The 12304-nt window shown below is 42.2% G+C and overlaps 1 protein-coding gene across 1 annotated transcript in view; it reads right to left on the reverse strand.

The window, feature by feature from the left end:
* Positions 1-2378: 2378 nt before the first annotated feature.
* LOC110490222 (ras-related and estrogen-regulated growth inhibitor) overlaps positions 2379-12304 on the reverse strand; it is a 40991-nt gene continuing 31065 nt past the window's right edge. The window contains exons 3-5 of the mRNA XM_021563493.2: positions 8894-8950; positions 4919-4992; positions 2379-3864 (exon numbers count right to left, since the gene is read on the reverse strand). Coding sequence (XP_021419168.1) covers positions 3454-3864; positions 4919-4992; positions 8894-8950 — 542 coding nt within the window. The 3' untranslated portion in view covers positions 2379-3453. The remainder of the gene's footprint in view (positions 3865-4918; positions 4993-8893; positions 8951-12304) is intronic.

A 12304-nucleotide genomic window follows, 5' to 3' on the forward strand; every position in this document is an offset into this window, starting at 1 on the left:
AACCCTGACCTGTTCACCGGACGTGCTACCTTGTCCCGGACCTGCTGTTTTCGACTCTCTCTCTCTCTCTACTGCACCTGCTGTCTAACTCTGAATGATCGGCTATGAAAAGCCAAACGATATTTACTCCTGAGGTGCTGACCTGCTGGTCATCTATGAACGATTGAACATCTTGACCATGTACTGTTATAATCTCCACCCGGCACTGCCAGAAGAGGACTGGCCACCCCTCAGAGCCTGGTTCCTCTCTAGGTTTCTTCCTAGGTTCCTACTGTTCTAGGGAGTTTTTCCTAGCCCCCGTGCGTCTACATCTGCATTGCTTGCGGTTTGGGGTTTTAGGCTGGGTTTCTGTACAGCACTTTGTGACATCAGCTGATGTAAAAAGGTGCTTTATAAATACATTTGATTGATGTGATTGGATGTTAATTATTTGACTAGGCTACCTGTATTTGACATTGTGTTATTTCGCTGAACACTAAATGGTTTAATTCGTTTTTTGGCAGTGAAACGAGGCTACTCAGTTCGAGAAAAAAACCTCACCCAAATGTATAGCTTCATTGGAAAACATAGATGGACTGTTTGAAAATGTGAAGGAAAAAAAACTATTTTTACAGTGCCTTGCGAAAGTATTCGGCCCCCTTGAACTTTGCGACCTTTTGCCACATTTCAGGCTTCAAACAAAGATATAAAACTGTATTTTTTTGTGAAGAATCAACAACAAGTGGGACACAATCATGAAGTGGAACGACATTTATTGGATATTTCAAACTTTTTTAACAAATCAAAAACTGAAAAATTGGGCGTGCAAAATTATTCAGCCCCCTTAAGTTAATATTTTGTAGCGCCACCTTTTGCTGCGATTACATCTGTAAGTCGCTTGGGGTATGTCTCTATCAGTTTTGCACATCGAGAGACTGACATTTTTTCCCATTCCTCCTTGCAAAACAGCTCGAGCTCAGTGAGGTTGGATGGAGAGCATTTGTGAACAGCAGTTGTCAGTTCTTTCCACAGATTCTCGATTGGATTCAGGTGTGGACTTTGACTTGGCCATTCTAACACCTGGATATGTTTATTTTTGAACCATTCCATTGTAGATTTTGCTTTATGTTTTGGATCATTGTCTTGTTGGAAGACAAATCTCCGTCCCAGTCTCAGGTCTTTTGCAGACTCCATCAGGTTTTCTTCCAGAATGGTCCTGTATTTGGCTCCATCCATCTTCCCATCAATTTTAACCATCTTCCCTGTCCCTGCTGAAGAAAAGCAGGCCCAAACCATGATGCTGCCACCACCATGTTTGACAGTGGGGATGGTGTGTTGCTTTTACGCCAAACATAACGTTTTGCATTGTTGCCAAAAAGTTCAATTTTGGTTTCATCTGACCACAGCACCTTCTTCCACATGTTTGGTGTGTCTCCCAGGTGGCTTGTGGCAAACTTTAAACAACACTTTTTATGGATATCTTTAAGAAATGGCTTTCTTCTTGCCACTCTTCCATAAAGGCCAGATTTGTGCAATATACGACTGATTGTTGTCCTATGGACAGAGTCTCCCACCTCAGCTGTAGATCTCTGCAGTTCATCCAGAGTGATCATGGGCCTCTTGGCTGCATCTCTGATCAGTCTTCTCCTTGTATGAGCTGAAAGTTTAGAGGGACGGCCAGGTCTTGGTAGATTTGCAGTGGTCTGATACTCCTTCCATTTCAATATTATCGCTTGCACAGTGCTCCTTGGGATGTTTAAAGCTTGGGAAATCTTTTTGTATCCAAATCCGGCTTTAAACTTCTTCACAACAGTATCTCGGACCTGCCTGGTGTGTTCCTTGTTCTTCATGATGCTCTCTGCGCTTTTAACGGACCTCTGAGACTATCACAGTGCAGGTGCATTTATACGGAGACTTGATTACACACAGGTGGATTGTATTTATCATCATTAGTCATTTAGGTCAACATTGGATCATTCAGAGATCCTCACTGAACTTCTGGAGAGAGTTTGCTGCACTGAAAGTAAAGGGGCTGAATAATTTTGCACGCCCAATTTTTCAGTTTTTGATTTGTTAAAAAAGTTTGAAATATCCAATAAATGTTGTTCCACTTCATGATTGTGTCCCACTTGTTGTTGATTCTTCACAAAAAAATACAGTTTTATATCTTTATGTTTGAAGCCTGAAATGTGGCAAAAGGTCGCAAAGTTCAAGGGGGCCGAATACTTTCGCAAGGCACTGTATTTAAAAAAAATGTACATGTGAATTACATTTTTATTTGGCGTACCTGCTCTAAAATAACTGCTCTTTGTTAGACTGTCAAAATAACAAACAATGACATTTGTTATTGCATGACAACATACTGTTGAAGATGAATCAGAAAATATACATTTTCAAACTCGTTTTGGATATGCATGTATCTAATGTTTATTAAAATTGCACAGCAAATTTGTCCATTCTATCCCCATTCTCAAAACTCAGAGACAGGTCGGGTACATTGGAGAAGAAACAGCATTTGGTTAAAATACAGGAGACATGTCCACCATTTTGTATGCCTCTGGGTTATGTACTGTACACTCCTTTGAGACCAATGATAAAGGCAATATTATACATAGTTTACAATTTAAAGGTACATTTTCCCCAACACTGGTCTTCGTGTACAGTACACGTTTTCCTTGTAGCCTTGGACTAAAGCACCTTATTCAACTTATTGAGAGCTTGATGATTAGTTGACAAGTTGAATCAGATGTGGTTGTCTAGGTCTACAATAAACATGTGTACTGTTGGGGGTACTGGAGGACCAGGGTTGGGAAACACTGGCCTAGAGCATATCAAAACATTATCCCACAAACAAACTACAGGGAGAGGAAACTACAACTCGTTTGTTCATCATTTCTGATAAACAAAGGGTGGGTTCATGACGGACATTATTTTGTATATTTTGTTTAAAGTTGGTGGAGCTATGGACACAACTGGAGGTATTCACCATGCCGCTCAAGAAGGAAGAGTGAATTTCAGAGAATTGGGACTTCTGAATAATGAACTCTACCTTCTTCCTTGGCAGCATACAGAAATGTCCTAGTTGGCTATGAAACAAAAGCATCTTCACCTCCCTCAGGGACAAAGTAGTTCCCATCATGTGAATATTATGTTCCCCTTTGTGTTTCTGACCTTAATTGTGGAGCATGGTCAAAGAGCAAGTAAAAATAGCCAAAAGCATTCCCCTTTAGAATCAGTATTGAATGAAGAGCGATTTTCGACACACTCCGTATCAATGCAAATCTTCATTGATTGTGCATTGATACTAAGTATGAAGAGGTTCGCTGTTCATTCATAATTTAATATTCCTGCTCCTTAGCAGCTTGGATGGCTGTAGGATATATTTCCACACATCTAAACCCTTGAAATCAGTCACTTTGTTTTTTAGTTCGTCTTGAGTTTATCCTCTTTGTGGAGTGTGCTCACGGGCTCCCCCTAGCTGCTGATCTTGGTCAGCATCTTGTTGATGGCCTGCTTGACGTGGGTGGTGGAGCTACGGCGCCTGGCCTTGCCCTGGACCGCCTTGCGGCGCCTCAACTCGCGACACAGCTCATGGAATGCTTCCGCCACCATGCCGCCTTCGTCGGCGCATGCCGAGCACTCGTAGAAGGCGCACGCCATCTCGGCGGCCAGCCGCTCGCCCTCCTCTGTGCCCACCTGCCGGGCATGGTCTAGGTCGGCCTTGTTGCCCACCAAAACCAACGGGACATTCTTGGGTTTCTTGACTTCCTCTAGGAGGCCCCGCAAAGGAGCCACTTCGTCGAAGCTGCCCCTGTCAGTGATGTCATATACGATAACAAAGCCGTCGCCCCAGCGCATGTGGCTCTCCTTCTGCTGCGTGTCCTCCTGAGGTAAAGATACAGGAGGGAAGGATCTTTTTAGAAACAATCTTTTGGCAACTAGCTAGCTAATTAGAATACTATTGACATTTGATGTTGACCAATAGGCCCACTTGTTGTCTGGCATATCCACAAGGAAAAGAAAGAATAGCTCTATGTGGGCCTTCATTGAACAAGTGATGGACAATTGAGGCATCTGAACTGAACAGAGCTTTTTATTTAAAAAAAAACTTCCACTAAGTTTTCAGCTGCAAATGATTGACTGCACATGTTTCTAATGAATTCAAATGCTTTATTTCTCCTTTCTCAACATAATACTTGTTAAATCCCCCAAATTTGAACAATCGGCTACCCTTCTGAACTGGGTGCAAATTTCAGCAGCTGCTCCTGATTTCATCAAGTCGGAACAGCCAGTCCTGTCACAAAACTTACTGGTCATGTGAGGAAAAAAAGTCTGAAACTTGCGCAAGCAGGAGCCCGAGATATTCTTGACCTCCAAATGTTATTGGCAATAATAACCCTGTTACAATAACTGTTGCATAACTCACATGAAACACAGTGATACTTGACATCTATATAACTGACCGACTTTTGAACTTGAAGAAAGACAGGTCCAGCAACGCTCGGTTAGGCCCTCACCTAAACTCCCACTCCCTGCACTCTCAAAATAGAATACAATGTAATGAGAGAAGGATGACTTGACTGGACGTGTCACGGGGGAAATTAGCAGCAGGCAGAACACCTACGTACTCAAACTAGCAGCAGCGGCAGCACATTTATCTTGGGATGGAAGGCCTATGCTGCTGGGTTCTCTCCCAGATGGAAAGTATAACGTGTTTACCCCAACGGCTGATTAGAACAGCACAGAGCAACGCTAGCGCAGGACTTAGTCTAGCTAGGACCTCTACTGAGAATAATCCCTGAAGTCATCATTATACAGTAGGCTTGAATTGGGATTTTCAATTGGCTATGAATGATTCTTATTCTATTGCCAGTCACAGTATAAACATTTCTCTACACAAACGTTGTTGTTTTCTGTGCAAAGTTGCTGAAGCTCCTACCTGTCCGGCTGTGTCAAGGATCTCCATGGTCACAACCTCATCGTCTATGGTTGCTTGATGGCGATATGTTGATTCTGGAAAGGACAAAAATGGGAAACCCCATTTAGAAGATGGTAACATGTTTATGTCTATCATGCACAGTTGAGCCCACCTGGTTGTTTAGGTGGTCAATGAACTCCATTAAGTTGAATTACCTCTGGTTTGCTTCAGGGCAGCTTTACCAAGAGGACAAGAGGTGGTCAGGTCTTACACACCTAGCTGAAAGATAGAGGTGTGAACGCTGGCTATGACCCTCTTTGTTTTTAACTCGATGAGGAGTCATTCACCTGAATTGCCTCTTGTAAAAAAAAAAACATCTGTGTAAACTCACGAAAACCCTAAAAGGCACTTTAGATCTCCCTGTAGAGAGAGATTTCACTGCTGTCTCCACCGGAGAACACGGCATTATTTAGCAAGCCTGTTGTGTTTGTAAATCTCATCTTTTGCTCAGTTTCAGATTGTTACTCAGTGTCTCATCAAAACTTCTTCAAGCATGGTGGGTGGCTACTATTCAAGATGGCGGGGGTCTGGAGTATGACAGTCAGTAACACCAGAACGTGCTGTTGGGGTGTTAGCTAGCTGTGCATGTCATCATCCCTGCATCTACCCAGGCGCCCTCTGGGGCGCAAAACGCTGTGTCCGTGTGAGATGTCACCGAACCGAGTGACCGCTAGTCACCGAGAACCGAGTGAGGGTGTTGATTTACTGCCTTCTATAGTCGGAGGGTAGCACCTTTCCGAGGGGCGAAAGCCTGGGTCTCACACTCAGTCTCACGGGACGTTCCATTTCAGCTGCCACACATCCACACACGTGCAAGCGCACACCTGCACACACACACACACGCAAGTACACACACCTACTATGTGTTTTTGTGTATTGACAGCATGGACAGGAGGGCTTGTGGATGATTTAATGGTCCACCCTACATATCTGAAGATCTTAAGGAGGGCCAACACCACAGTCATTTTCCTGGCAGCGAATAACTCATTTCCTAGCGAGAACCTGGAGCCTCTAGCTGCTGCTGTTGTTATTTTAGAATGCCGAAAGAGAACGTCTCATACCAGAATATTAAGTGGAAACATCAACAGATCTGTCAATAGCAACTTCTATCAGCCCCCGTCTCAAGCTGTTTGTACTTGTTAACTACTACAACTCGTAGAAATGTTTTTCTTGTTCCGCTCACTTAACTCACTGGATTGCCAAACATCCATGATATGATTCAGCCAAGCAGCTGCTTTCCTATTTGTTTCTATCTGTGCTATTTATTCCCCTAATTGTGCAATGTCATATGACCTCAATAAATGAGATTAATAGTAGATTTCCAGGAGGTAGTAGTTATATAGTAGATTCCTCTGCCCGTTTTTATTGAGGAGTGACTTGGTAAGAGTTCATTCCATGAGGTAAATAAGATTAGATCAGAGGGGTTATACATTGTTGTTCACAGCTACTTTCGGAATATGCATGAACCTAAAGGTATCCTCTTGTATTAATGACAAGCCAATTTACATAATTACACTGCTGACATGTTTCCCAGTGAGTGACAATGAATGGAATTCTCTCATTCCTTTTCTACAGTAGAGAGGAGATAATATTAGCGGTTGCGTGTGTTAGCTGGGCAGAGTGGAGTCAGAGAACTAAATAGCTTACAATTCAACAATAACAGAGGACCATCAAATATGAAAACCCATAGAAATGCATTACTCTGAATTTTTTATTTGGGGGGGGGGGGGGGGTCTCCTGACGAGACTGCCGCAATGAGCAGGGTATGCCGCCATTGTCAAAATATCGGTGTCATGGCAACAAGCATGACAATGCTTCAGAGCCAGGAAAATGCATACACCCACATAGATTCTATGATTATGGGAAAGGGGTATGCTTAAACTGTGTGTTCGTGTATTTGTATATTCAATTGTGTAAATTCCATCCCAAAAATGCTTTTCCTGATTCATATTTCATTGATCCCCCTTGTGCAGGTTAAATCCTAATCCTAACTCCTAACCTCTGACAATACAGATCACAATTGAGGAAACACCAAAAAAAGAACACAAGGTTTCAACAGCGATCATCATATTCCTACAGTTGAATTATTTACCAACATGATGATGAAATGGAAAGCTCTGTCGTTAAAAAACAGCTTCATTTTGCACGGCTGATAAAACAAAAAGCAGATGGCGTCTCTTAGAAGTCAAGAGAAAGATGTGGTCGAGATTTCCTCCAGATTTCCTCTTTCTATCATAGCTTCATCAAATCCGTTTGTGTGTGCAGACTGCGCCTACTGTACGCAAACGAAGTGCTTCTTGAATGTCAATCGAAACAGATTGCTGTTCATTGCATGACAGGCATTTTGAGATGGCCGCATGGTGTTGATTTAATCAGAGAGCTCCATTGTAAGGGTTATACTGTATCATCATATTATGAAATGACCAATTTAGCAGACTACAAGGCACGTTATTAAAATCACGTTACTTTTCTGGACTCACATAAACCACCAAAGGATATGTGTAACCTACAAAACACACACACTGGGTACTGTTCGCAAAAACATGATTAAATTGCTTCCAGACCCTGTTCTGAAACTTCATGAAATTAATCTGTCGGCGCGGTAATTCAATATTCTCCTGAACGTCCATGTTTCTTACAGAGCTGTGAGCTCTCTCTCTCTCTCTCTCTCTTTCTCTCAGCCCAAAGCCTTCATCTTTCATTCAACCCTTGTGTGATGATGTCAGGAAATAAGCTGTGGTGGGTACTAGGTTTATACTCCTGAATGCTGTTCGAATAACAAGCACTTGAGCCTGCACCAAAAAGAACACCACATTCAGAGGGAAAATGGGGAAACTGTCAATGGGAATCAGAGACTTGGCTTGCAGTGTGAAAAAAAGATATGAAATATCTGCAGGATCCAATTCTTTTTCCAGCTAATTGTTTGAGAGCATGCTATGAGCATATCTTAGACCATTGGTATTTGTAGGAGTATACTGTATGTATATATAGCATCTATAACATTGAAATGTCTGCATGCAATGAGGCTTGATGCCTATATCATGTTACTGCTTCCCATGCCAACAGTTGGGTCTGTGCCTCTTCTAATGAGGCTGACTCTGTACATAACATGCCATCGAACCATGAACCGGACAACCCCAATATTGTTCTAGCTTCAAGCAAAACATGCCACAATAGGCTTTTCCTGCCAATGACAGGATGTAGGCCTACTACACGACCCTCCCCTTGCACGGTCGCTGTGGTCAGTTAGCCTAAATATGAACCTGATTAGCCTGTGGCTACTATCGAATGCTACCGTCTACAGATCTAGATTGTAAATCTTCTGTAGCCTTCCTGCAATGAGTGAATTCCCTTAGATTAGCGCTTACTTTCCACACACTGCAATGGGCACACCTTGACTTAGTCATAGTCAAACACATTTCTCTGGAAAAGTGTAAAACCGACGACTGGCGTGAATGAATGGTGCTTCGCCCTTAAACCTTAAACTTAAGGCATCGCCTCTCTCCCTGTCTCATAATCACATAGCATTCATAGCATTTTAAATCCCCGACCCAGGCTAGGGTTGTGATGTTGTTCTCCTTTAAACAAAAACCAGAGAGGACAGGCCTGACTTAAAAGGCATATTGTCAGGAAATTAATCTGTATGATGTGTGGAGGAGCTATGGGGGGAAATATATTACCCCATGGGGAGTGATTATTATTATTATTATTTCGGTTGCTATCTTGATATGATAAATCGCAGAGATAGAAGGCTTTGACCAACGCAGCACAGCCATCTCCGGATCAAAACAGCCTTTGAGGTCAGATAAAGCCTTTGATACCCAAAATCATAGGGAGAGTGCTTTACTGGCTGCACAAAACACACTAAGACTAGTGTTGTGCAGGTTATTTTCAATGCTGCCTAGGATAGCAGGATGAGTAGGTTGGGTGTCTTACCAAGCGTTGGGTCATACTCCCAGATGAAACGTCTGGTCAGAAACCTCACCACTAGAGCTGTAGAGAGAGGGATAGATGGGAGGGAGGAAGAGAGAGAGAGAGATTAACATACTGCGCTGTAATCAAATTCGTTCAATTAACTTAAATATAGAGCAAGCAAAAACATGAAGATAGGATTATGTCTTGACAGACAGAGATAATCAGTTTGGATGGGATGGAACACTCTCCCCACTCAGTATCAGATGCACAGAGTGCTCATCTGATTACGCAACAATTTCTTCAGTTCAGAGGAACAACAACCTCGCTCTGATATGCACATCTAATCAGAGCCACTTACAAGCAGGAATATTTAGAGACAGATGATTGTAGGCCTGAAAGGGACCATGTGCATACAGATATAGCAGCATGTCATCTGAATACAAATATGTATTAGTTGTCTGAATTGTTTTACATCCTCAAATGCCGTGTGTTTCAGAGACTCAGCCTGCTAGACCAAACATCTCTTCCCCAAATATCTAATGACCATTCACCCCTATCTTTACCATATAGAGTCACTTTGTGTCTTTGTTGTCATAATTGTGAAAAGCCATTTTTTCCAATGATAGTCATTCCCATAGAAATGGAATAGAACACTACACTCTAAAAAATGCTGGGTTGTTTGGATGACCCAATTGCTGGGTTGCAGGCATTAGGACACTTAGTTGGGTTGTTTTCTTTAATAACTGATGGGTTATTGATGCTGGGTGCTGGGTTATTGATGCTGGGTTATTGAGATATGACCCAGTGGGTCAGATCAGAAGACTGGAGGGGTGGCTTAGTAGGGGTGTGTTTTTCAGATAATTATTTTTGGCCACCCGTGAGAGTAAATGTGAATCTGTTATGTTGTATTGTTATCACATGTTAAGGTTGAACACTGATACCTTTGTGGCTTAAATGAGGATTACAAGTGTTTGAGTTCCTAAAGAGCCTATGCATTTCCCAATGTTGGGATAACACATATTCTAATATTGCATCTCAATGTTGTGATATGTAAATAATAATGTTGTGAAATGTATATTAGAATATGTAATGTGCAAAAATATTCACGATTTGTTTGAATTTTCAGTGTACAAATTTAACATGAAAAGGAATTACATTTGCTCTCACGTGTGAAAGCCACGCCCCTAATAGGCCATGCCTCCTGAATTTAACCTATGAACTACATTAAAAAAATCCCGAGCTGCTAACCCAGGGTGTGTTCTGTCCAATATTTACCCAGCGCCGGGTCACCAAATAACCCAGCCTTTTTTAGCGTGTAGAACGGTAGCGCTATCGTCATTCGGAAGGTAGAGTCCCAGTTCAAATGATTAAATATCCTTATGTGCCACGGGATTGGAACACTGACCTCCTGTCCTTATTGTAGAATGATAAGCCCATTGGCTGTAGTCGCTGTAGCCACTTCCCTGTGGTTTAGAAGAGTGTTGTCTTACAAAGGTAAAAACTGCTTCAGAGGACGATTAGGTTTCTACCTATGATTAATCCCGCTCCTCACTTCAGTTGGAAAATACTTTAAATGATTGATTTTTTATGGCTGCGCAATAAACGGTCGTCATAAAAGTTCAGCAAACGCCATTCCTCTCTTTATTAGGCTACTGAAGGGTTGTTGATTGTGATCTGATACTTTAAGTGCATGTAGGGCCTTTATTTGACATTAAGAGAGATAAAATACATGTTGTAGAGTGTGTTATTTATAGTGTTACCATTTGTCAGTTGAGAGTCGAGTAACTCCAAGTAAATACAATAACCGAGGACACTGCAGACCTAATTGCCATTCAATTAGGTTGAGATGTGACGATCAAATCAAAATCAAATCAAACTTTGTCACATTCGCCAAATACAACCGGTGTAGACCTTTACAGTGAAATGCTGACTTATAAGCCCTTAACCAACAATGCCGTTTTAAGAAAAATACGTGTTAAGTGAAAAATATGAAATACACGTAAAAAATAATTAAAGAGCAGCAGTAAAATAACAATGGCAAAGCTATATACAGGGGGTACCGGTACAGAGTCAATGTGCGGGGGCACCGGTTAGTCGAGGTAATTTAAGTAATATGTACATGTAGGTAGAGTGAAAGTGACTATGCATCGATAATAAACAGAGAGTAGCAGCAGCGTAAAAGGGCGGGGTGGGGGTCAATGCAAATATTCTGGGTAGCCATTTGATGAGCTGTTCAGGAGTCTTATGGCTTGGAGGTAGAAGCTGTTGAGAGCCTTTTGGAACTAGACTTGGCGCTCCGTTAACGCTTGCCGTGTGGTAGCAGAGACAACAGTCTATGACTAGGGTGGCTTTAGGGCCTTCCTCTGACACTGCCTTGTGTAGAGGTCCTGGATGGCAGGAAGCTTGGCCCCAGTGATGTATTGGGCAGTACATAATATATACTAAGTACTTGGTAATTCCATCCAATATGTTATCTATGTAATAGGTATTCAAAGCATTAAAGAAAAGTGTTTTCCACAAGTACATAGAGTAGCCATCCAAATAAAAATAGCCAGGCGGCCCACGACCAGGGTTCAAAATGTTTTTCCGAAGGAGCTCTATTTTGGTAGCCTCTGGTACATTCTAATGCCTTGAGTCTGTATACACTACCCAGCTGATTAGCCAATGACAGCCGCTAATGGAAAACACTGCTCCAAATCACAGCAAGCTTTCAAATCTGTCAACTTGATGTCCACTCAGTCAAAACAGTTAAGGACAGTTCTAAATTTACTGGGGTGGTCCAAAATAGGGGAGGGTGGCAGGTAGCCTAGCGGTTAGAGCGGTGGGCCAGCAACTGAACGGTTGTTGGTTTGAGTACCTGACCCGTCAAGGTGAAAAATCTGTCTGTGTCCTTGAGCCCGGCACTTAACCCTAATTTGCTCCAGGGGCACTGTACTACGATGGCTGACCCTGTAAAACAACACATTTCATGCATCTATCTTAAATTGCCAAGCTTTGTGGAGGGTTGTGTGTTTTTGTATTGTGCACAGGGGAGGCTAGTATGTTTTTTTCCCCTGGTTTACATGAGCTCTTTTGCAGGCTTTACTATATCAATTTATTCCATCCTAGCCACATTTCCTCATTTGCTTGCATGCTCCTCCCCGATGTCAAGGTTTTTTGGTATTTCCCTTATGCACTATGCTTTTCCGCACGCTAACTTTTACTATACCACAGATCAATATTGCCTACTAGTCTGTCTATCCTGCCTTCTATCCACCATTCATAGTGATATTGGTAGGTGGATCATTTGTACAGATCTGCAATAGTCTAACTAGCCATCACACCCCACATAAAAGTATTTCATCCATTTTCAATATGAATCCACAACAACAAATAGGAATAGCTTTAAGGCAGCGGAGAGGCCAGGTGCATCGTTGCGCATGAAGAACAGTG

Source organism: Oncorhynchus mykiss, chromosome 15 (genome assembly GCF_013265735.2).
Source record: "Oncorhynchus mykiss isolate Arlee chromosome 15, USDA_OmykA_1.1, whole genome shotgun sequence".
Classification (NCBI taxonomy): Eukaryota; Metazoa; Chordata; class Actinopteri; order Salmoniformes; family Salmonidae; genus Oncorhynchus; species Oncorhynchus mykiss.